The following is a 26,911-nucleotide window of genomic DNA, read 5'->3' on the forward strand; positions in this document are numbered from 1 at the left end:
CAGAGCACCATCACTTCACAAGACACGGAAAACCTCTGTTGGTCTGGAGGAGCTGCAGCAGTTATTTCTGCACAAACGTCCCCTGTACATTCACTAGATATTCTCAGAGCTAAACTAACTCTTCTGCAGTGTGGAGTGAGTGCACGTTCACGTCTAGAGGTGGAGCGAGCTGAGCTGTCTGAGTGAAGGCGAGCAGGCAGAGGAGGAGGGTACAGCGGCTACACGCGAACGCGCATGTGTGACGACCCGCTACATTTATGCGCGTAGTTACAAATAGTCCCTTTAATTTGATTTGCACCCTGCACTGACAGCCAGCCACCCCCACCCCTTTCAAGCGAACACACTGTACACAATCACATGATATTGATCTTGCCACGTTATGTTGGCTTTTTTAAAGTTTTATTTATTTATTTATTTTTTGTTTTTTTATTTATTTTTCTATCCATTTTATTTTATCCATATTTCATTTTATTTTATTTTGTAATGAGGAAAAGAAAGAAAAAAAAGAAATATATATATATATATATACATATGGCACTCAATTCCATAATTATATTTGGAAAGTTTTTTATACATAAAAATAGATTCCTGAAATCAAGAACAAATGTCTATGTTTTTCATAAGGAGCTGTGTCTTTACTTTTCATCTCTGAAACATATGAAGAAAAAGAATGAAGCTATGAAGCAATGTTAGTTGAAGACCTTAACCTTACAGAGAACCCCTATAGCGCTATTAGCACTATTTCCACATTCCCTTACTTTTTTTGTTTTGTTTTGTTGTTGTTTTTCTCTCTCTCTTCATCCACACTCTTATGCACTGTATGCCAATTTTCAGGCTTGTCTGTTCCCTGTTCTGTACGATGCCATAATTTAATGTAAATTTCTCAATAAAAAAAATAAATAAAATAAGACAGCCCCTTGCAGATGTCATGAAAGCAGTTTAGCAAGTTGACAGTGTTCTGATAGTTGTTTGCAGGATCACAGCTTAGATAAATCTGTGTGTCGTCTGTGTATAAATGGAAACTGACATTATAGCCGGGTTTCACCCCAGAGCTAGACAGAAAGTTTGCTGATATGAGCAAACTGTGTCTAACCTGTGCAACGGTTTTCCGTTGCTGCTGTTACACAGGTTAAACCAGGCTTCAGACTCAGGGACCACCAGCCCGCTGAGTCGGTTCTTGTTTCTGCCACTTTGGATCAAAACGTACACGGACCAGAGTTTGGTGAATCTGCACTTCATTGATCTTCCTCAACAACCGGATGTGTCTCTCAGTAAACTGAAATTGAATTGTGAGTTCATTTTTCAGTGAGGATTAAATACAGTTTTCAGAGCAGAGAATTCAATTTCATTATGATAAAACACAACTTATAAATCCAATTTAAAATGTTGCTATTCAGTCTCAGTTTTCAATGCAATTATTCAAGTTAAACCTGCAGTAGGCAGAATATTTTTGGCATCTTTGGACAACCATTTCATAATAACCTTTCAGCATATTGTTATTCAAAATATCTGAGAGAAAACTAGACTTCTGCACCGCCTCTTGGCTCTGTTTTCAGGCTTTAGAAAATCTAGCCTGCGATGGGATACTTTGGCCAATCATAGGTCATTTCAGAGAGAGAGCGTTCCTATTGGCTGTTCGGTCAAAACTAGGCAGCACTGATCAAATATGAATTAATATTCTGTTACTGTAATGCCTATTTCTCTCCTCGAATGTTTTCAGAAACATCTTGTCGTGTACTGTTTAGCTGTAAAATGAGAAAGTTTGCTCCGGCTGGTGGGCAGTGCTTGGTATTTCCTCAACTGATCTCAACATGGCTGCCGGGTCACAAACTTTCTCATTTTACACTAGTTCTAGTAAAATAGACTAGTATGAATTAATATCCTGTTACTGTAATGTCTATTTCTAGCATAAAATGTTTTCAGAAACATCTTGTAGTGTACTGCTTAGCTGTAAAATGAGAATGTTTGTCATCCGGCAGCCATGTTGAGAACAGTTGAAGAAATACCAAGCACCGCCCACCAGCCGGCGCACACCTTCTCGTTTTACAGCTAAACAGTACACTACAAGATGTTTATGAGAACTTTTTATATGAGAAATAGGCATTACAGTAACAGGATATTAATTCATATTTAATCAGCGCTGCCTAGTTTGACCGTTTGATCAGAGTTTGTGAGTGATTGACAGCTGCTCAGAGACGGCAAGGCTCCAGCTCAGCTCTGATTGGTTGTTTTCCTCCGGTCTGTGAAATCTTGCAGACGCCATTAGGAGCACCGGAGGACACAGAGGTAAATTATATTTTTTCAGATTACCTGTCTCATGCACTACTGTCAGGATATAGTGACCATTTTATAAAAATACTTTTTAAAATTATATTTGCTCCAATTCTACCCACTGCTGCTTTAACTCACATAGTTTAAAATAAAACTATATTTATTATGTTAAACGCAAGAAAAAGAACTTCAATTTGGGACAATTTTTGTCAAGTCAGGGACAGTTGAAAGTAGAAGCATTAGTGTGAGTGTTAATTTGGAGCTCTGATGGGAGCATGTTAAGCCTTGCTGTGAATGGAGAGGTTTGACTTTATGACACTGCAGCAGTGCGACATTCCTCACTCTTCAAACCTCACTGGAAGTCTTCACCTTTAGCGCCCTGTAACCAGCCATGAGTGCTGCTCTGTGTTTTGAGCACACACTTTCAAATGAAAGACTCAATTCACGCGGTAAATGTGTAAAATAAAATATGTTCTATTTCCAATCATTCATGGATACATTTGTAGAGATACAAGTAACAGTACATCAAACAAAGTCAAGCCAACTCCTCTAAAGAGCTCTACTTTGCCCTTTAGTAGCTAAATAAAAAAATGCCACCTTGAACAGTGGGAGAATCCAAGTGCATGCTGGCGAAACTTGTAAATGCAACTGTCTGAAATCCAGATATTCAAAATGACTCATGATAATACAGTAGCAAAATATTACATATCAAGAAAGAAAAGCTAACATGAAAAGAGTATTCTTAAGACGTGATTACAGAAACAAGGTAATCAAACTGCACAACTTGATAGAGAGACTAGTAACAAACAGACCCCTCTTAAAAGTGAGTCCTTTAGAAGCGAAGGAAGAGCGAGAGTAATCTGTGGGGACATGGGCAGTGAGTGACAATCAGAAGATCAGTCCATCAGCTCTTATTCACGGAAAGAATACATGTATTTGAAATTGAGCCCATCACTGGCTCTTGGGAAAGGTTAGCCATGGCTTTTCATGATCCTGCGGCAGTCCGGCGCTCTGCAGAGTACCACCAGTCTGTGAAAAGCTCGTCCAGTCAACTCAAAACAGGGTTTCACATGTAGAAGACATCTGGTGCACGTTGGGACATCATGTCCATTTACTGGAGGAAACCGTGTGAAGGACTCGTGGGAGCTTGTAGACCACGACTTTGTGAGTGGGCTAAGATTCAGTATAAAAAATATCTCGCCCTCGTCTTTGAGTTCTTCTGTTTTCACCCCGCGTCACGTCCATCAGGCCAACCTGTAAAAACGGCATCAATGAAATGAGAAGGACACTTTAAAACTCTGTTTATTGCAATTCCACTGCTGCTATTCACCTTATTCTTTTGCCTGAACTAGGGTGCTTCTGCACTGCGTCATGTTGTGTTCTCACTTCCCTTTGGAAATTTGCACCGATGTTTTCGGAGCCGCTGGCTGTGTAAGAGCAGCCGGTCTGTCAACAGTGTTTTTGTAATTACTCTCACTGCTAGAATGGGTAGACACAGGTCCGACCTGCAGGTTTAACCACTGGGTACTAAAAACTATAATAATTTAGTGATATTAAATCAAGAACCACCAATTTGGCGACGGATAGCTAGCAGTTTGCTAGCGCTAGCCATAGCTATTATAGTTAGCAGCTAGCTAGCACTAGCCATATTTATAGCCAGCAGCTTGCAAGCACTAGTCATAGCTATTTATAACTAGTAATTTGTCAATAGATAACTAGCCAACTAGCCAGTTTTAGCTGTCTAACGCAAGTTATCTGCTAGCTAGCTAGTTAGTGGAAAACAGGTGCTTCAGCTTGAGCATTGTTGTGGTCCGCAGTGAAGACTCTTTATAAATTTCAACTCTGTAGTGCGGACCTTTGTCTACTCTGCATCTATCTGGCAGTGAGAGTTCAAAGAAACACTGTAGACATGTCGTGCTTTTGTATGCTGACCTGCCAGTGTGCTTCGGTACTTTTGTAGCTCCTCATCTAAACCGTGAGACACTCAAATGTACTCTTATGTGATTTCAGGCCATTTCCGTATGTCATCCTCCCAGTCAGTGATGGCTGATGGATGTGGTATTGTAAAACCGTCTCTGGTAAAACCATCTGATCGTAGCTGCTTAATAGCCCTGCTGGCACTTAACCGGAAGAACTAACACAATTGCCTTCAAACCTGAAGTGAAAAAAGGGGCGGGGCTGCATAAGGTGAATAGGAAAAATCACTGAAACCTCATGTCTGACATTAAATGTGGACACTTTTAATGTTTTAACAATAGTTTTTGTGTGCAACCTCCACTAATATAACATACCTAGTTGCCATTCACTTGCGTTGACGGTGTTCCTCCGTGGTTGTTTGCTGCCTTCTGTCTACTGCGGTTCTCTCGTTCCTCATCTTCTTCATCCCTCTCCTCGTTGCCACTGTGGTTCTTACAATATAGTCTTTAAAAACAACACACACACACACAGGAGGGCTTGTAAGTAACAAAATACAGTAATAGCCAAGCCATTATTAGTTTAATGCAAACCAGTGATCACTTAAACTCTGATGTGGTTCAGTCAAGGTGTAAAGACGTAGAGTTAAAGGTGCCCTATGATGTTTTTCATTGGCGATGCAATACACATCCTGCTGCTAGTTTCAGGCTATTCCACTGACAAACAGCCAATGGTGGTAACACACAAGAAACGTAGATGTAATAAAAGGCGGGGAAGAGGAAGACTGCAAGTTAGCTAATGTGGATGTAAACCAGGCGAAATCTACAACATTAAAAAGAAATTGGCTTTTCAAATGTTTTATGGAGGAAGGAAATTAATCCGAAATGTTTGTCAGGCCTCCAGAATACACGCAGTGCATTTTGTCACGTAACACTGAATCTAAATCTAAATTTGTTTACAAGAAAACTCCTTAAGGCACCTTTAATCTCAGGCTACATCCACACACATACATTTTCGTTTTAGAAGGCTTAATCTTTTACTAAATAACGCTCCGAACTTTCGCTAAAATTTGGCCAGGAAAAACTGTCATGGTCATTTTCAAAGGGGTCCCTTGACCTGAAAATGGGTTCTATGGGTACCTACGAGTCTCCCCTTTACAGACATGCCCACTTTCTGATAATCATATTGTTGCCTGTTGGGCTGCAGTTTGCCATGTTATGATTTGAGCATATTTTTTATGCTAAATGCAGTACCTGTGAGGGTTCCTGGACAATATTTGTCATTGTTTTGTGTTGTTAAATGATTTCCAATAATAAATATATACATACATTTGCATAAAGCAAGCATATTTGCCCACTCCCATAGTATTAAAGTAGAGTATTAAATACTTGATAAACTTCCCTTTAAGGTACGTTTTTAACAGATAAATTAACTATGGACAATCATGCGATTAATCGTGATTAAATACAGCCCTAGTTCTGACAAAAGCAGTCTCTGAATGGCATTAATTAGCTTTGTGATTCAGCCTAGGATGACCATGTCTATGGTTTTCTTCAGGTGTGCAGGTTAAACATTTATCATATTTTCACGTTTAAATTAAAAGCTTATCATAATAAAGACGGCAGTTGTGAACAACCTTTACAATAATGGCGTTCAAGGAATAATTGTCACCTGATGATCATATATAAAACTTAGCAGCAAAGTGCAAATGATCTTGAGGCAACAATAACTGTAAACATAAAGAGAAAATCTCCATGTACAAAATACATAATACAATCATATAGTCAAATGATGTTGTGTAATTCTGCTGGTGAAGCGAAAGCACTTTATTTTGAACTGAAAGTGTGTTTATTTGTAGTTGAGCTCACTTGTAGATTCCACGTGCCATGTTTTCAATGTACTTGGCTTTGTCCTGCAGGCCGCAGTGATAGTGGTAGGTCTTCACACATGCCTTGATTTCACACCCGATGGTGGCGCCCAACTGAGTGCACAGAGTGCATTTCTGGAAAAACAATTTTTTTTTTTATTAAAACTATACGCAGTTTTTAAAAACTCTTTCATAACGGTTTAGAAGTTAAACAAATCTTCCCACCATTCTTTTCCCTCTCTTGATTTCCTGGATGACTGTTTTCACTTCAAAGTTTCCAAATTCAGCCCGTGACGTGGTGGTCAGCTGCACTGTCCCCGATGAAAAAAGCTGGAAGGGATCATAGATTACAGAGAGATAAAAGTGGCAGTGCTGTAAATGCACATTTACAGCATATAAAGGGTTCTGCAACATGTTGCACAAACAGACATCCCCACACACAACAATCTTACCATACACTTGTAGTGTGCTGCCACTTTTTTTGAGTTATCGGTATGAAGCATGCCCCTCGTTTCATTCTCTTCATCCCCAGCGTGACAGAAGCCACAGCGCTGGCCGCCATCTCCCGGGCTGGCCCGAAGAGGGGACCTGTCCCGCTAGAACACACGGAAACAACACTCAAAACACGGAGGCCGAATACAGCGAACAGATCGTTCAAGGAAATTGCACAGATTGCATTCGTGAACAGACGGGTTGCCCATAGACTGTGTATAAAGATGGACTACATTACAGCTCCCCAAAAGTGAAGCCAAAACATCACGCTCGCCCCCTGGTGGCTGGCTGCAGTATAGGTCATAAGTCCCGCCTCCTCCATTTTAGCAGATGGGACATGGGCCAAACTAAAAAGTCAAATACATTTTTCCCAAAGATGGTTTCTGTCATTTAGGTAGTTCTTATCATGCTGATGTATGTTCAAGTGTTAATTTTTCTGATAATTTTGGTTTTAATTAGTTATTTGATGCTATAAAAAGGGGGTGAGACGTCATTATTGTCAGCTGTGATTCTCTCTCGCTGACAAGCTGCCAGTTCAGGCAGGTATGTGGGCGGGAACTCGATACCGCGGCTCCAACCCCCGATCACTACTGCGCAGACTCTGGCTCCAAATGACGTGAAAATCTCAAGATGGCAGTCCGGATATCCCGTATCCGGGATATATAGGCTTCACTTGTGTACAGTGGGAGGAAGTGGAGACGCGTCGTCCATCTATACAGTCTATGGTGTTGACTTACATGGGAGGAACTCTCCTCGTCTGCAGCCTGCGAGGAAGTGGAGCGGGCGTCTTCCGATTTGCCACGAGATCCCGCCTTGGCCCTCCCCTTCTCAAACCTTCCTCTGCCCCTACTTTGTGGAGGCAATGAGTCTGAATCATTGGCCACAGCTTCCTCTTCATCTAATGACAAACCAGCAATCATGATCAGGACAAACTATTCTCTTCATAAAAGATATATCTAAGCAAAGGACCGACACTTTAGACACAAAAATCACATTAAGAACTTCATCAGACTAAATGTTAAAGCACAAAACAGATAACTGGGGCGGTTGCTGTAAGCTGTTTGGGGTCGTATTAGAATTTGATATATAATGATATAGAAATAGACAGTCATCATTATAAACAACTCAAATTCATGCGGGTGTTTGTGTTGCAACTGACAGGGAAAACAGGCACCCAGCTGTAAATCCAATCATCCATTCAGCCGAGTGATACGACAGATGTTAAAGTAAACCTTACCTTGAATGCCATCGTGAGCGGCATCCCGGTGTTTGCGACAGTAAACACTACGTTCGGGGGCAAAAACAAATATATTTTAATATAACATGAATGAATAACGTCTTTGTTTATGTAGATTTGTGCGCAGAAGAGTCCAAAAGGCAAAGTGACTTACAGGTAAATCCCTTGTGATTGATTCTCTTTGATCTGAGCTTTGTCCTTCAGAGCGCAGTAATAGTGATACGTCCTCCGGCACGTTTTCACATCACAGCCGATCGTAGCGCCCGGTCGGTGACATGAAGAACACATCTGACAGGGAAGGAAACACACCGACATCTTCAAGGAACACTGCCAAGCACATGTACTTCCACAACCTTTGATGTTCATTCAAAGTAGCTGACCACTAGTAATATGGTTGGTTAATTAATAATGTCAAATCTGATTTTAAGATGTGGGTCTGAATAATAATTTCTCTCCAAAGATCACATGACCCTGACAGACACAACTGTCTGAAAGGCCACATATGTAAATATCATGATAGCATAGAAGCACACAACAAGATTATAAAAACAAGAGAAAAGTAATTTTGCTAGACTGTAAAATTAATTTTTTTTATATTGCCATTTAACATTACCAATATTAAATGTTTTATTATTTATAATTTATTTATATTTATCATTTTTACTATTCATTTTTTTATTTATATTGTTTTCATTTTTTATTATTTATCATATTTTAGCATCTAGAAACACTCTATATAGACTTTACAATAAAAACACGTATATGTAGGTTGAAGTGGATGAAAGTAAAAATAAATATATATTAAAGAAAACATATTGCTTAGAGATTTGTATATAAATACACCCTGTACCTGTTAATATATATGGGTGATCTTTTACAGAATAGTTTCATATAACATCATGGCATGAGCTAGTGCCAGAACCCTTATAATTAAGTAACTAAAATAAAATGTATGAAACTGATATTAACTTACAGTAATATACACGTTGTGCAAATTAAAATAGACATGCTACTAATTAGATTAAATTGCATTTCAGTGTCCATTTCAGTGTATGTATTCACATACATGAAAAAACACATTCAAGTGCAGCTGTTCATCTTCTTATTCAACAGTTTGTCAGATTGAGGAATGAGCCTCAACCTCATTCAAAACATGTGTAATCTAGATCTTTTTAGATGGAAAAAGCTGACATTGCCCAAATTAAATATAAGACAGATAAGACTTGAGAGGGGCTGGCTGTAATGCTTCTAGTATCAACACCTCTTCCGCAGGAAACATACATAGTTATTCTGCATACATCCATATACACCATGTGTGTACAAGAAGGACAGGTATCCCCATTTACGGTACCATATGCTCAAGTAAACAGCTGTGTATAAAAACATGCATCATCATTAGTTATTATTAGTTCCTTAAAGCAGCTTCTGCATATTCTCATATATGCACAGTGTTGGGACGTGTAGTACTGTTAACATCAACAAGTAATTTAATACATTCAGTTTCCACATGATAAACTCTGATAGGAACACCGTATCAAAGTTCAACCTCATGGCCTTATAACACTCTCCGTCTCCACTCCTCTGTTCTGTCATTAATAGTTCACAGAGAGGGACAGCGGGTACTTACCAGTTTATTTCCCCTCTTGATCTCCTTTTTCACATCCTCAATGCAAAATCCTCCAATGTTGCCGCTGTCTGAGTGAGATGTGACCAAGGCAGAGGAGAAAAGCTGCATGGGACATTTATAAAAAAAAAAATTTAACTTGGTTTGTACAGTCTTTTGATATGATGATTATGATATGTACTACTGCTGATGCACCATTTTTCCCACTACTGCGGGGGTTAACACAGATGTCATGTGTTTACTAGCATCAGAGCTGATTTCACAGTGATTTACTTATAAAATACTGCATTTGCCACATTTTTTCAGATGGCATGTAAGAGGCTGTAGGGCAGTGTTTTCTCAACCTGGAGGTCAGGATCACCCAGAGGACAAAAGACAAATTGGGAGCCTGTCATGATAATTTATGGGAGATAAATCACTTCTTTCTGCTAAATAAATGTTGTTATTTTTGCTTCATGAAATGCTGACTTATTGCAGGCTTATAAACAACTGAAACAACAGGAAAAATACAAAATCCACAGTTTTTTGGCTGAATTGTTTCCTATTCTGCATATGTGACAAGGGTTTCCAGTAAGCATGACTTAATGCTGAAGGATCACATAGTTAAAAACGGTGAGAACAGTGTGCTCCTCTCACCATGCACTTATGGTGGGCTGCCACCTTCTGGCTGTCAGACAGTAGCAGCTGGCCGCACTCCTTGTCCCGGTGGTTGGTTCTGCAGAAGGCACATTTGAGCAGCCGCGCTGCAGCTCCTTTCCTCTGTCCTGACATGACCAAAGGCTTTTCTGTTTGGACAAGTCTCTAATGAAAATAAAAATGTTAAGGTGAGATCGACAAGATAACTTTACACAGGCTGGGAGGTCCTTTTAAATAGATACAGTATTATCAAGGCAGTTCTAAAAAACAAATGTCCACCTCACTCAATCATCTGGTAACACTGCCTTGCAATGTCCTCTATAATATCATTATAACAGCTTTCATACACATTGATGTATTCGTCATTAGGGGTGTAAATAAATATAGAAAAAAATAGAATATCGCAATATTATGTTTTCTGATACTGTATCAGTTCTCAAAAACACTGTATACATTTTTAATTAATAGTTTACGTGCAAAGATGAACTCAGTCAATACTTTATTTCATTGGCAGAGAGATGTGCCCTCTCAAAGTAGTGCTATGATGTTGGATGTTACAGGGACTGTGATAAATGCAAATGTAATATGGTGCATATGGTGATGTGTTCTTAATACTGACAGTTTTCCTAAAATTAGAAGAAGAAAAAAAGTCGCAATATATCGCTTTACTTACAGTATCGCAATATATTGAATCGTAACCCCTGTATCATGATACGTATGTTTTCGCCAGATTCTTGCCAATACACCGCCCTATTCGTCATACATCTTGCTCATAATCACAGCTCATATCTGTTTCAAAGTGGATGCCATAAGACTTTGAAATTATACAATACATTGGTGATGCCCAGTAGAGCTGCTGACCATGAATGCTTCGAAGCTTCGACCGTTGCCATGGTAATCGACCTCCAAATCAGTATTCGAATGCTTCGTTTTTTGTATGTGTAGAGGTGCGTGTGTGTACAGTTGTGGTCACATATTCAAAAGAAGGAAAAAAAAAACAGTAGGGTAATATCATAACAGAGTATTGAGTTATTAATTATTAGTTATTAATGTGTTGATAACTAGGGATAGGCTAAACATGTGTAAACCTTGCTAAACATCCCTTACAGTCAGAGTTATTGAAACTCTGGACATCAAGTTCTTTTACCAACTAAATGTGAGCATTGTGAAATAATAAAACCCTTTGGAAGGGAGCCATTAGAAACTCTTTCCCAGAAACAGCTGGAAACGAAACGACTCCAAGGCACTCCAATGAAAGTCACCACAGAGGAGCCCTGTGTCCTACAAACACTGTTAAGATCACACATTTGTTGCAGGACTACAGCTCGACACTTTTAACTTCAATCTGATCCTAGTTCCTTTTGGTTGACGAGAGTTTCTGATGGCCTGTGGTATGAGAATACTAAAAATCTACAGGACAAGTGTCGGCGAAAACTGCTGACCAATATCAGAATTTTGTGAGATCCTGCTTATGTTTGAGGAGGTTAATCAATAATGTTGATTATGTTTTGTCTTAAACGGTGGCAGTTACAGAAAACATCGTCACAACACACACGGGCTGGCGATGACGACAGTCATCCAAGGTATGAATCAGATTGAACAGGAAATATGAAGACCAAGTTTACCTTACACATAGGGGGCGACTTCTAATCACAGACAAACCCCCCATGAGTAGTTGTTTCCTGCAAATGATGCAACATGTTTCCATTTGCATAGTCTGCTCCAACCTGAAACCATATCCTATTGTCTAAAGAAATATTAATCAGTGGAAATATTGCAATTTTAGACTGTATTGTGATAAGCAGTGAAGACAAACACATTACCAGGAGCTGGGGTTGATTTGATTATTGTATAATTTTAAGCTGCATTTTTATTAAAAACCTCTGTATTGTATATAAAAATCCACATATGATCTTTAAAAATCATGCAAGATTGGATGCAAATCCATCTTTTAAAGTAGAGGAGTGGGTCAAACCCCCAATGAGTAGTTTCTTCCTGCAAATGATGCAACATGTTTCCATTTGCATAGTCTGCTCCAACCTGAAACCATATTACCTATTGTCTAAAGAAATATGAATCAGTGGAAATATGCATTTTTAGACTATATTGTGATAAGCAGTGAAGACATACCAGGAGCTGGGGTGATTTGATTATTGTATAATTTTAAGCTGCATTTTTATTAAACCTTTAAATTTGTATATTTATATACATGTGGGTCAAACCTCCAAATGTGTGCTGTCATTTTGCAGCCTGTTTGATTGATGGTGTCCACACAAAACACACAGAACAGATATATTAAATATTAGGAGTATAAAAAGATAATCCTTTATGGTCCACAAACGAAAAGAGGGTGTTTTTTGAACAAATCCCAATAGCAGTGTGCTGCGACGCCTTGATAGAGCCATTACAGCCCTGATAGCAGGGCCAGGATCTCACTGCGGCGGCTACAGCAAACACACACAACACTGATCCTGTAAATAACAGATAATATATCTTCTATTTCAACCTCTGCTCTTCTATGAAACGCTCTCACATCACAATCCTGTACTACTTATTGGGGATATTGTGGTTTGATTTGCGACAAGAAGAAGCGAAATACAAAAAAAAGCGCTTCAAATTTCCTCCTCCAAAGTTTTGAATTAAAGGGGGTGTGTGTCTCTTTCTCCACTAAACTAGCTATAAATGACAACAAACATCCAACTGTGGACGTCTCAACGCCCTGAAATCTACCCAAAGGCCTTTACATGCAGGGAAATAAAGGTCGGGAGGAGGAACATATGACACTTCTCGACATTATGGTTCAATTGAAAGCTGAAAAACTGCGATTATTTCCCTTTAAATGTGTTAAATGATCATGACAGGCGCGGCGGGTCTTCGTAAAGTAAAGAGCGCCATACGTGATGATGTGTGCCTGAGAACAGAGAGAGCAGCTCGGCTTGTTGGACGACACCAATACGGCCCTGGAAACCACAATAAGGCCACACAACCCATCTTCTATCATCCAGCCGAGGACTCACAGATAAACATCTTACCTGCTAGGATGATATTATCTCGCTGGGAGACGGTGGGAGAAGATGGGAGAGTGATCGGAGCAGTGACTGTGTTTGTTTCCGTCCTTCAGCAGTGATCGTGAGCTAGTCACACTAGCATCAAGCCAGCTGCAGCTAGCTGGAGACAACAGGACTTCCTGCTAGGACTGTCAAAATAAATGTCTCGCCGATGAGAATGTGTTGCAATGTTTCAAACCTGAAAAGATGCAGGAGGTATATAGGAGTATAGAGGAAACGAAAGTGATTTACAAAAATGTCCAGTGAAAATTACTTTAATTTTGAAGTATCAAAATACTCTCATAGCAGATAGCCTATGGTATTGTATTGTATTTTCTATTTTAATTATTTTACTAGTATTAGTACTATATTAGTATCATTATTTTTAAAGGGACTATTTGTAACTTTCAGAATTGCTTGTTAACAGCGACACCTGTGGCGTTAAGTCAACGAAAGTCAGCATCGGGCTCGCGCTTTGCTCGCTCTAAATAGACATGAACGAGCATCGCTCAAAACAATGAGGCGACACACGTCAGCTAAAACCACAATATCACTATATTTCACCTGCTTGGCAGTAATGTTAGCTGACCAGATGAAGGTGTCTCGATGAATCACTGCTGATCCTAGTGTTGACTAGTGTTGAAAAGTGGGTCGGTGCCGGGGCTGAAGCAGGAAGAGAAACGTTATCGCGTCCCAACTGCGCCCGCAGGGAGACACCGGCCACCGGTCGAGTTTTGGTCGGAGACGATAACGTTTCTCACTGCGGAGCCCCGTCACTTCACAAGACACGGAGAACCTCTGTTGGTCCGGAGGAGCTGCAGCATTTATTTCTGCACAAACGTCGACTGTACCACTAGATATTCTCAGAGCTAAACTAACTCTTCTGCAGTGTGGAGTGTGCGCGCATGCACGTCTAGAGGTGAAGCGAGACAGCGAGAACGCGCGCGGTGTGTGAGTGAAGGCAGGCAGAGGAGCGGTCTGAACAGCATAGCCACACGCCAACAGCATACGCGGTGAGCGCGCATGGGATCCCGACCCGGTAGATTTATACGTGTTAAAAGTTACAAACAGTCCCTTTAACTTTCAAGATGTTTCAAAATTTCCTGTATTGTGTTTTTAATTGTACTACTCTACGAGCCTCTACAATTGCCCCTCGGGGACAAATAAAGTGATTTGAATTGAATTGAATTGAATTGAATATTTTTATATTTTATATTGTATTATCTTTTATATTTTTTATATTTATATTGCACTATCTCTTTTTTTATTGTTGTATTATCTTTTCATTAGCACCTATGGGATTGTCACAATCTAATTTCGTTGTACTACACAATGACAATTAAAGGGCTTGAATCTTGAGCCTATTGCCTAAGAGCGGGTCATGTTTCATGCTGGCTTAAACTGTTTTTTGCATTATTGGGCAAAAAATTCCATAATAATCTTTCAGTATATTGTAATACAAGTGTTCTGAGAGAAAACAAGACTTCTGCACCTCCTCATGACTTTGTTTACTTTGTTTGTGACTCTGCAGCCATGTTGAGCCGAAGTCTCCCGTCATGGGCTTGGTTGGTACATGTAGTTCAGTTGGTTGGTACATGTAGTTCGATGACCTCACGTAATTATCAGCATAGCTCTACCTAACATCCACCTAATCCGAGGTTCAACCAGCCAGGTGAAAGCACCTCTGTTGGCGTGCATTCCCTGGGAATAGCCTGGGATTCAGTTTATTAGTTTATTTGTATAGTTTATCTATGCAAATGTATAGATTTGTAACCTAAGAATTTTTAATTGATCTCAGAGATCACCCAGTTTGGTGTGAACTGAAGAAACCAGATTAAAATAGAATGAACAGCCAATAGGAACGCTCTCTCTCTCTGAAATGACCTGTGATTAGTAAAAGTCTCCCGTCACGGGCTAGATTTTCTAAAGCCTGAAAACAGAGCCATGAGGAGGTGTTGAAGTCTAGTTATCTCTCAGAACACTTGAATTACAATATGCTGAAAGGTTATTATGGAATTTTTGCCCAATGATGCCAAAAATATTCTGCCAACTGCAGGATAAAACATTGATAAACATTTAATGTTTTCATCAAATATGGTCGATTGCATGTCAGAGAGGGATGTATTGGATATAGAATATTCTTGTGACTTCTGTGAATTAGCAAATCATATATACATTATACAATATATATTATATTTTATATATATATATATATTGTATAACAAGCAAAACATTGTTATTATATATATATATATATATATATATATATATATATATATAATGCAATAAAATTGATTGTATTATACTGAATTGATGTTGAAGACTTGATAAAGAGAATTACTACTAATAAACCTAATGCTAATAGGTATACATATTCTCCCGTGTTTTACAGGTGATAATCCTTTTTTTATTCTACAATTGTTTATGAAAGTTAAATTCCATACACACCTAAGATAAACAAAGGGCTGTCTCAACGTTTAAATACATCTGAACTAAATCTCATTGCCATATCTTTTCTCGAGAATTTAGGCTGTCTTTTTTTGTTCCTTTAATTATTTTCTACCACCTCTTTTATTTTTGTCATTATATATTTTTTTTATCATTTATGTTATCTTTCCTATCCAATTGTGCCTTGTATGATAGAAGTATTGATTTTAGATTACAATGCCTAAATGTTTGTAAATTAATTATCTGCAATAAAAATAAAAGAAATACTTCTGAACTAAATCTCATCGCATTATCTTTTCTCTAGAATTTAGGGTGCACTTGATTACTATCACAGGGGCGGTCCGGCAGGCGGGGCTTCCCGTGTACTCTCTAATCTATCCGCTCACACTGAAATGTGCTCACACTGAAACATGCGCACCTCCATCGGATCAGACTCCTCACTTAAAGTGATTGGCCAACACTAGTGTCAGTCATCGTGTAAAGCAAAACAAGCCCGCCCAGTGTCCCCGGGATGCGGAGGAGAGGACGAGAGTTTCACCAGAAGAGAGAACAGGGAAATGAAGTTGTCAGACAGGCTCAGCCCAGCTACTCACTCTCTCTACTACTAGGCAGACACACGGTCACGAGTAGACACATTTATACATGAAACAGCACAGCTATGAAGGTCGTCTGTTCGAGCAACTTGTAGCTACGATTACACCACGTTTGGATAGCTTCAGATAACCTTAAAGACACTTCAAAGTAGCCTTTAAAAGAAATACAACTAGGCTATCCTGCTAGCTAACCTTTAGCCTCCTTCAGCTTCACAACCACACTTCTCTCGGTGAGTCTTTGACAGCATGAAGTGGACGTTTCAGCAGTGTGTTATGTGTTTTCCACGCACTGGCCGACGCTGGTTTGCTTGTTTCTTTGCTACAGCTAACTAGGTCACCAGCTAGCTCAACTTTGCTGCTGTAACATTGACATTGTTGCCGCCTTGTTTCCTCTTGTTATATATCCTCGTTTCTGGTGTTACTCGACTGTTAACTTGCAGAAACTAACCTCCAACATGGTAGAAGTGTTACTTTACAGCTAATCTATCCGTGTTATCTGTGTAAACTAGTGTTAGCACTGTTAGCTATAGCTGTGCTCGCTGTCATGCTCTTTAACACTGTAACTCTCTAGTTTGAGTGTTTCTGAGTGTTGACTTTCAGTAGCTGTGTTGTTGCTTTTTCTTCAGGTGAGAGTTTTTTTCAGCCATTTCCTGATGCAAAGAGGTACAGTACAGGAAGTTGACTTGCTTTTATTCGAAACTGGTGTTTTATTCCATCAGGGCATTCATTTTGGGGCTTTGGATTACTTCAGTCTTCAGTCATCATGCCTTTTCCTTTTGGGAAGTCTCAGAAGAGTCCAGCTGACATAGTGAGGAGTTTGAAGGAGAATGTGGCATACATGGAGAAGATGGATGCTGGAGACAGCAAAAAGTGTGAAAAGGTCTGTCTCATATTTTGAAATTTTATGTCTCTTATTCTTAAAACTGACTTGATAGTCATTAACTATTTCCCCATAATTAAGGTCGCAGAGGAGGTGTCCAAAAACCTGGCCTCACTGAAGGAGGTGCTCAGTGGAACAGGTGACAAGGAGCCTCAAACTGAAGCAGTGGCTCAGCTTGCACAGGAGCTGTACAACACCAACCTCCTCATTGCTCTCATTGCAAACCTGCAGAGGATTGATTTTGAGGTGGGGGCGAAATGTACTTTTACTTTACTTCTGTGTAAAAAGTATTGATCCCTGTGTGCCAACAGCGATGCTCCCACTGTATGCCTGATTTGAACATCGATGCCCAAAGTAAAAAATGGCTTTGCATGTCATCTGCACCCAGTCAGCCATTATTGTGCTTTTGGGTGTTTTTTTTATTATAGGGGAAGAAGGATGTGGTTCATTTGTTCAGCAATATAGTGAGACGTCAGATTGGCACCCGTACACCCACGGTAGAATACATCTCTACGCAACAACAGATCCTCTTCATGCTTCTGAAAGGGTAAGTTCATCTTTTTTTAGGCTACAGGAACTCAGCGTTTGATACATGTTTTGATGTGAGTGCTTTAGATGTACAGTACATATAAGTCAAACCTTAGATACTTTTAAACTGTAGCCAAATTGTTTAGTTTTAGGTGCTTTTTCAAACGATTTTGCTGAAATCACTTTACCCCAACATGCCTCGTGATTTTCTACATTACACAGTATGTGTTTCAACAACTCCCAGAGGAACGAGCGCGAACATGTTGCATTCACCTGTGGGTAACACATGTTGATGAAGAGAGTGATAGCAGTGCTGGTTTTACAGCTCTAAAAAAGAAAAGAAACAACTGAGTCATCCTGCCTACTCGAAGAGCGCATGTCTTACGGCTGCATTGCATTATGGACGATTGAGGCTGCTGTTAGCGGATCAAATGCTATCTTTGCCACTTATATTTTAACTTTGTTCCAAATGTCATGTCTCTAAAGAGGACCATCCAGTTTGGTTGTCAGAGATGGACATCAAAACCTGACATTTAACACTGATGTGTAAGATGATTTCCTCCGCTAATAGATTCCCTTTAGATGCACGCTGAATCGTCTATGACATATTTTTGTAGGCCAACCAAGAAGTTAGCATCGCCCTGGGTTCCCTCAACAAAAAGCCAACGGGATTTTTCCTTTGGGTTTTGGATTATTGCAGAAAATAAGCTCTGTGTCAAACACACATTTATGATAATTACACGTTTTGTTCAGCAAGTTAAATGAACACCACTTTTATGATTTTTGAAGCGTGAATGCAATCAGCATAAGTATAAAGCTAACGTTAGGCTATAAATGAACTACACCACGGTCGCATGGGCGTGAGTATACACAACAAGGCTGTAAAGGAGGACGAGTCAAAGTGATGATGTTGAGTATTCTCATTTAGCCACTTGTTAGCAACCGCCTTTTTTAAGACACATAACGGCTTCAAAATTCACCAGTGGGATATTTATTGACCTTTTTTATGTCGTACAATAAAACGTTAAAATCTCTTCAGCTTGTGTTATCCACAGACCTTATTTCAGGCATCTAACAAAAGACTATTCAAACAAACTATTGACTTCCAGAGGAGGGAACCGGCAGGGCCAAAATGATAACTCATTTCCAGGTTTTAGGACTCATTCCTGTAGCACTCTACTTGGCCAGCTATCTTCAGGCACATCAAAAACACCTCACCAGGGCAAATAAGGCCTAGAAGTGTAATGTTCATCAGTACAAATACAAGTTCAATGCCTCATTAACAGTGTTGAAAGTGTTTAGGATGGATTGACTTTGATTATTTGCTGTTTTGTTTGTGTTACATCTACAGCGTTTGTTTTGTAACTGGCCTGTATTGAATTCTGATGAGTCAAATGACTTGACCCGGGCCTGACATGTATTAACCTGTACAGATATGAGAGTGCAGAAGTGGCTCTGAACTGTGGAATGATGCTGAGAGAATGCCTGCGTCACGAGCCCTTAGCACGGACGGTGCTCTTTTCTGAAGACTTCTACTGCTTCTTCCGTTATGTGGAGCTCTCAACCTTTGACATTGCCTCAGACGCTTTCGCCTCATTCAAGGTGCGCTGCCGCATTTTGTTTCTGTTTCCTGCATCCTCATACCAACAGTTCTTATCTAATATCTTTTTCTCTTCTGCTCCCTCTCAGGATCTCCTCACAAGACACAAGCTTATGTGTGCGGATTTCCTGGAGAACAATTATGACAGGGTGAGCTTTCTAGTGTGGATTTTGATCTTTAATCAAAAGAATGCCCATGCTGTGCCTATTAATATACTTGTAAAATGTCTCCCAGGTGTTTACAGAATACGAAAAGCTCCTGCACTCTGAGAACTACGTCACCAAACGACAGTCTTTGAAGGTAGAAGCTCCACTGCTCCGTCAAATCAAAATGAATTTTTGAGCTTCAGATTCAAGTGTTACTGGCATATGCTCCCTTACTTACTGACTTAAACAAGATCCTACTGAATTGTTGTAATTGCATACTACTTTTCAGCTCCTTGGGGAACTTCTCCTGGATAGACACAACTTCACTGTCATGACAAAATACATCAGTCGGGCAGAGAACTTGAAGCTGATGATGAACTTGCTAAGAGACAACAGCCGAAACATCCAGTTCGAAGCGTTCCATGTGTTCAAGGTGTGCACATAAAACATGATCTCATCATCTGAAAGCTGGGAACCTGAAAATTAGTTTGAGATGCAGCTCAGCACTGTGTGTCAAGTTGTTCTAGTCATTAATAAGAAATATAAATGAATTAATTAATTAATTAACATGAAAGTGTATAATGGTTTAGAACATTATGATGGAAGTATATGATGGCCATTTCCATGCTCTATTATGTCTCAGCAATTTTTGGGTCGATACCTTTTGTTACACAGATTTGGGGCTAAATTTAACCATTTTTTGCCACTCAAGAAATGATAAAAAATTATCAATAATCCTTCCAAAATACCACATTAAGACACCAAGACCTTGAGGAATACCATAGAAAAAGCCATGCTGTGATTTGGTATCAAAAACTTTTGACATTTGGAGATTTCTGCAAGAATTGCATTTTTCGGTGTTGGGTGGCGAGCACTTCTGTTCTGGAAACTGCTCAGAAACCCCCTCATTGTCAATCTACCTAGGAAAGCCATCCATCCTCTGAATGCTCTAGGTCTTTAGTTTGTGGCTGTAAAGTTTCATGAGGCTGTGATTATCCTAGAGGTCACCACAGGTCATTTTAAACAGTGAGGCCATTTTTCAACAAATGGTCTCACTACAATGAAATGGCTACTATGGGGACTAACATCGTCACATGAAAACAATTGGGCTCATTGGATCCACAAGAGTCTCAGCTTTGCAGTGATACCCAATTTATGCAATTCCAAGACTGTTTAGGGACCCGAGTATGCAGAAATATTCAAATACACCATTTTAGAATAGGCAAAAATAACACATTTATACTGCATTCAAAAAACTGCATGTTTTTTGCCCCAAACTGCATGGGGTTATCATAAAGTGGGCATGTCTGTAAAGGGGAGACTCGTGGGTACCCATAGAACCCATTTTCATTCACATATCTTGAGGTCAGAGGTCAAGGGACCCTTTTTGAATATTGCCTTGCTAGTTTTTCCTCGCCAAAATTTAGCCTAACTTCATAGCGTTATTTAGCATTCTTTCCAACATGATAGCATGACATGGTTGGTACCAATATCTATTTTCCTTATGTATATTCCTGAGGTTTTCTGGTTTTACATGAAACATTAGTATCTTCTGCTAACTGAGCCCGCTACAATCTCTGAAAGACAGAATTGCGGCCAGGCCCGCCGGCGGGCCATTAGAGTTATTAAGGGGTTTTAAGAGAAGTTTGGATTGAATTGTAAATCGTCTCTCTCCTCTTTGTTAAAGGTATTTGTTGCAAACCCCAACAAGACTCAGCCCGTGCTGGACATCCTGCTGAAGAACCAGGCCAAACTGGTGGAGTTCCTGAGCCACTTCCAGACCGACAGAGCGGAGGACGAGCAGTTCTGCGACGAGAAGAACTATCTGGTTAAGCAGATCCGGGACCTGAAGAGGCCCACAGCAGCGGAGGATGCTTAAGGCGGCAGGGACGACTGCTCCATCAGGTGGTAGATGTACAGGTGGTGGCTGGAGCTGCGGCGGGCTAAGAGAGAGAGTCTAAAAGACATGCTTCATTAAAATTTAATATTAACCACAAAATATAGGAAAAAAAAGTACTTCCTTCACTTTGTTTTTTTTTTTTTTTTTTAGTGTGGATGTGGAGGTGATTTCCATCCAGCAACCTGAGTGGGCCAAGAACTGTTATTTAAACCATAGTGCTTCTTCTTTAGTGATAATGAAATGCATTTAGTCCGTTCTTGTAATGTTGGACCTTAAACTGTTACCTTTCCACACACATTGTTGCTGGCAGAGACCTTAGAACGACAGAAATGTCACCCCATTCACAGCCGGCGTGTGTTCTTGAAAGTCTCTCTCAGAAACGTGTCTGTATTTTAGAGATTGAGAAGCTGAGAAGTAAAACATATTATTTTTCTAATGTATCTTCATGGTAAACAGTTTAAAACACACAGTAACCCCTCTCTCTGAACATTGTTTAGTCTAACTAATTGCATAGGTTTGGTTTATTGCCTTATTGTGAGCTGTTGTGTTGTACAGGGAACTTAAATGCTCTTTAGAAATACGGCTTTGGCAGAGAGACACGTGGATCATATGGTGCTTTCAAATGAAACTCGTGAGCTCGTATTTACAACATGGGAAGTCGTGTACACATATTCTCGGCGTTCAAGTGGTTAAGTTGTCAGAACACCGCTACTAAGCAACAACAATATTAAAGTTACTGTCGGCGTCTAGAAGCCACAGAGGCTCACAATTTAGCAAGTGGGTAACACAATGCACTAAATTCAAAGGCATAATGACAGAGGAAAAAGATGAGGCTGTTGGGAATATCAACATTTTCCTCAGACATATTATAAAATTACGAAGAAAAACAATATACGACTAAAATTACAATATATTAACTTATTATCTACCGAAAAATTTACTTCCATGGCCATCGCCATTTCTGACAACGTCAACAAACACGTCACAGCTCGTGAATTCGGAGCTTTCAGACTTTCCACTTACGAGGTTGTGACTACCACAAGAGGGGGGCTTTATAAGGACTCATCTCGTGAACACGGTAAACACGATCCCATTTGAAGGCACCAATATTTGCCCGGTCAGCACATAGTAATTTTTGGTGATTTAATGTCGGCTTTGTGAGCTTACAGAGGTCACAAATGATCCTGCAGATCCTGTACTCGCCGATGCATTAGCTGGCACAGGAAGAGGAAATCAAAACCATAGAGGAATCAATTAATTGTGCTGTGATTTTTTTTTTTTTTTTTTAGGCGAGGCTTACATGACTGAAATAGAAACAAGGCGTCAGATAATGCTGCAGGGTACCGGCCCATCCATTCCAACGCTAACATGGACAGCCAGGATATACCAATTGATCTTACTGGGAGCACTCCATCTCATCCTCGCGTACTGAGTACACAGATAGAAACGATTCATTTTAAAACAATGATTCATGGGGTTTGTAAACTACTTGATGTATGCCATATTGGGCATTTCTCCTTTACAACTTACGCACTGCATAACACAATAAATAATATTGCAGTTTACAAGAAGGTGTTGCCCATGAAGATGCATCATACGTATGTTACACTAAATCTATTATATTCATATGATGGCATGATGTGTCGTTAAAAGTTAGTGCTGACGAGACTTAATACTAACTTTCATCAGGAAGTTCCCTCATTTTATTTTCATGTTTGACACATGTTGAACATCTGTTACACTGGATTTAAGAATTTGGCAGACTGTAGGTAATGGACGTTTTATTTGACAGGAATACTTTTCTAAAATGATCTAGATCAAATTAAAGGGATAGTTCGGGTGTTTTGAAGTGGGGTTGTATGACGTACTTATCTACAGTCAGTGTATCACTTACAGTAGATGATGGTCGGCACGCCCCCAGCTTGGAGAAACAGATAGGAGTTACCGCACAGAAGCAAAGCGATGTATTGCTGTGAACGGGGCCGGCGGCAAAACATATTTCAGCCACCTAAAAGATCAGTTTAAGTGTACGCTACATTTAGAATATTTTCACCGCTTGACCTTGCCGTGACACAGCTATACAGTCTGCTTCTGACGGGAAACTGAAGCCGTTACTATGCTCTCGCCAAAGCAACCAGACTCCATTGAAAAAGACAGTAATTTTACTCCGCGAAACACAGGTGTTGCTGGTCTACCACTGCCTCGATTGGTTACTTTGTATGTGTTATTGTGTGACTTTGGTTATTTCAGATTCACCAAAGTCACATAATAACACAAACAAACTAACCGATTGAGGCAGCGGTAGACCAGACCAGCCACTCCTGTGTTCTGCAAGGTCAAATTACAGCTTTTTTCAATGGAGTCTGGTGGCTTTGGAGGGAGCATAGATGGATACAACGGCTTCAGTTCCCTGTCAGAAAGGGCTGTACGACGGCAAGGTAAAGTGGTGAAAATATTGTAAATATAGCGTACACTTAAACAGATTTTTTTTTAGGAGAGCCTTTCTTTTAAGTGTCTAAAAGTGTCTGCTGCCGGCCCCGTCCACAGCAGTACATTGCTTTGCTTCCGTGCGATAACTCCTGTTACTTTGTATGTGTTATTGTGTGCCTTTGGTTGGTTCGGATTCACCAAAGTACAGACAGCCCCACTTCAAAACACCTGAACTATCCCTTTAATCTCATGGAAACAATAACTCTCATCCATACAGTTACTTTAACACCAAACAATACAAAAAGAAAAGAAGTGGCAAATGCTAAGACATAGGACCGTAAATGTCATGTCTTTCTGATCTGATTATAATAATCCATTTTAATAGAATACACTGTAACATGCCTGCGATGCATCAGAAAGCACATCCTATCAGATGTCAAAACAACCACATGCACTTTGAAACCAAGTTTGTTTGGATGACGAGCACTGAATTTGTTTGAGTTCCTCGCGTGCATCACTGATTAGTTCTATTTCTTAGAAAGACTTCTGTTGAAACAGTTGCCGTACTTCTGCTTTTGTCACTAAAATGGCATATTAGGGATTTCAAGAAATCCGTTGTCTGTGCGCACAGTCCTCTAGACTATACCTCATGGGATTTGAGTTTGCAAATGCAGTGTTCTCTTTCCTTTCCTTCCTAGACAAGGTGTTTTATTTGACAGTTTAAAATACTCAACAGTGGTTTGTATGCATGCCTGAACTTGATATATATGTTCACACTTGAACAGGGACTGCGAACCTGGTTTTCACAATGGAAAACCAGATTTTTAAACTTAAATATTTCATTGGGTGGTGCCACACCGACGTTAATTCATAATGAATTGCAGTGTGGTACCTTGTAATGAACGTTGCCTTATTTAAAGACATTTAATGGATCGTAATGATTATGTAAAATTCCAGACCTTTTTAAACCAAAGTTGATATGAAAAGGGTAAAAATGTACATTTCAAGTCCCAAATGCATTACTAGTTAATTTCTCAGATCCACATCTAATGTAGTGTAGCGCTATCACCAACAGCATTATGCTCTACTGTGAGTGTAAATATATATTTTAATAGACTACACTCAGACGAGTTTTTCAGTTGTGGTTAATTAGCTTTTCTTCACTATTTGGTACACTGCACCAGACGGTCATCATCAGGCTTTTTACGGATCCATATATAATTTGGGAACTCTGCTGTGAATGTGGAACATAACGCACAAATAGACTGAAGTCCTGCCACGTCATGTCACCATGGTTCAGTTGCTTAAAAAATCCTGACAACTTTTCAACTCCTTTGTGATTATTTAATGTGAAACACAATTTTTCAAAACTATATTAATGCGTTGGACTTACCCCCCCCACAGACACGAGTCATTATTAATATCCATGAGCACAAATTTACAGCTTGCTGACAAACGTTTGCTGTAATAATACCCAAGATTATCTGACTGCTGTGTGTAAAAAGAAATAATCCAGAATATTTTTTTTTTAATTGGGTGTCTTTCTTAAAAGTCCAGTCGTGACATCAATTTGGGAAGGACATGCTGTACACAGTCTTCCCACCAGGAGGAGCTGTTGGCAACAATTGGCCCAATATGTATTAGTTGTACCAACAAAGCATTTCATGATTCTATAACCCTACCTCTAATTATGAGTATATAAATCACTGGCAATATTATGTAGACGTCAACAAAAATTCCTTAAGATCAATACTATATATATTTCATGATTTAGAGTTCTCTGTTTCAATATTTGTTGTGCTTTACTTTTTTCTTTTTTTTTTTTTACTCTGTTGCCTTCTTTTTCCCTTCTCTTTCCCCACTCTGGATATTTTCCTCATTTACCATGGGAGCGAATTATGTGTACATAACTTTATAAAAGTGTGAAAGCATTCATGAAAATAAAACTTTATGGCAATTAATTTTTTTAATGTTTTTTATATTTTACGGCTTCAGCAGTTTAGTGGACACACTACTGCCCGTCATGAGTGGCGCAGTAGGGTCCACCCACAGAGGTGTTTTCACTTGATGTACTTGATTAGACCTTTTCATTACTGTGTGGGTGTGTACAGACTGTAGTACATCTGTTAGGGCGAGACATTCTGATTGTTACATGTAGTTCGATGACCTCACTCAATTATCAGCGTAGCTCCACCTAACATCTACCTAATCCGAGGTTCAACCAGCCAGGTGAAAACACCTCTGTTGGTGTGCATTCCCTGGGTATAGCCTGGGATTCAGTTTATTACTTTATTTGTATAGTTTATGCAAATGTATACATTTGTAACCTAAGATTTTTTAATTGATCTAAGATATCACCCATTTAGGATTGGTGTGAACTGAAGAAACCAGATTATAATAGAATGAACAGCCAATAGGAACGCTCTCTCTCTGAAATGACCTGTGATTGGCCAAAATCCCGTCACGGGCTAGAGTTTTGAAAGCCTGAAAACAGAGCCATGAGGAGGTGCAGAAGTCTAGTTTTCTCTCAGAACACTTGAATTACAATATGATGAAAGGTTATTAGGGAATTTTTGTCCAATGATGCCAAAAACATTCTGCCTACTGCAGGTTTAAGTCAAAGTGTTTATTGTTATATGCACAGTTAAAAACAAGTTTCCATGTAGAATCAAATTCTTCCTTTTGCTTCCAGTCTGAATGTCGTTTAAAAGGAAACACGACAAATAAGAAATACAGACAAACCATTAGTTAAAGAAAGAATACTATGTACAATATACATTTTACAGAATAATAGAAAAATATCTGCTAAATTCTGGTTGTCCTGCATTTCACACTTCTGTTCGTCCTACTAGAGGGCACGAGGGTGAAAAACCTGTGTTGGGAATGGGTGGAATTTGTATTATTATTTATATACTTATTATTACTATATTATAATTATTTTATTTATTTATTATGTGTTCTCTTTATTATCTTGATTATGTTGCAGGCTCTTCTGCGGTGGTAGATGTCCTGCAGAGATGGTAGGGCCGTCCTGATTATCTTCTCTGCAGGCGTCTGCGGTCCATGGCGGTGCTGTTTCCATAAACCACACAGTGATGCAGCTGGTCAAGATGCTCTCTGTGATGCAACTGTAGGAACTAACTATGGCCTAGTACTGAAACAATTAGTGGATCAACAGGAAAACAGTTTATAATATTAAATTAATCGTAAAAAAAGGTTTTCTCCGTTTTACATGCTTTACATTTGAATATTGTTGAGCATGGAAGGTCATTCTTGCCTTAGGGAGCAGTAAATGTAA

At 39.4% G+C, this 26,911-nt stretch overlaps 2 protein-coding genes across 3 annotated transcripts; one reads left to right on the forward strand and one right to left on the reverse strand.

Moving 5' to 3' along the window:
- Positions 1-2,724: 2,724 nt before the first annotated feature.
- phf6 (PHD finger protein 6) lies at positions 2,725-13,234 on the reverse strand. 2 transcript variants are annotated; one of them, XM_074647944.1, is made up of 12 exons: positions 13,074-13,214; positions 10,903-10,965; positions 10,042-10,206; positions 9,409-9,510; positions 7,936-8,069; positions 7,782-7,828; positions 7,282-7,442; positions 6,505-6,648; positions 6,278-6,382; positions 6,054-6,187; positions 4,563-4,692; positions 2,725-3,525 (listed from the first exon to the last, which is right to left on the reverse strand). In XM_074647944.1, the coding sequence occupies exons 2-11, from the start codon at positions 10,903-10,905 to the stop codon at positions 4,563-4,565; spliced, it is 1,125 nt and encodes a 374-aa protein (XP_074504045.1). In that variant the 5' UTR covers positions 10,906-10,965; positions 13,074-13,214; the 3' UTR covers positions 2,725-3,525. The 2 variants fall into 2 exon arrangements, with proteins under 2 accessions (XP_074504045.1, XP_074504046.1); XM_074647945.1 differs by lacking the exon at positions 10,903-10,965 and having other exon boundaries at positions 13,074-13,234.
- A 2,787-nt stretch (positions 13,235-16,021) lies between these two features.
- On the forward strand, positions 16,022-25,574 carry cab39l1 (calcium binding protein 39, like 1). Its single transcript, XM_074647947.1, has 9 exons — positions 16,022-16,359; positions 16,849-17,009; positions 17,091-17,255; positions 17,438-17,556; positions 18,971-19,139; positions 19,227-19,286; positions 19,372-19,437; positions 19,573-19,716; positions 20,971-25,574. The coding sequence occupies exons 2-9, from the start codon at positions 16,893-16,895 to the stop codon at positions 21,160-21,162; spliced, it is 1,032 nt and encodes a 343-aa protein (XP_074504048.1). The 5' UTR covers positions 16,022-16,359; positions 16,849-16,892; the 3' UTR covers positions 21,163-25,574.
- Positions 25,575-26,911: the final 1,337 nt, after the last annotated feature.

Source organism: Sebastes fasciatus, chromosome 10 (genome assembly GCF_043250625.1).
Source record: "Sebastes fasciatus isolate fSebFas1 chromosome 10, fSebFas1.pri, whole genome shotgun sequence".
Classification (NCBI taxonomy): Eukaryota; Metazoa; Chordata; class Actinopteri; order Perciformes; family Sebastidae; genus Sebastes; species Sebastes fasciatus.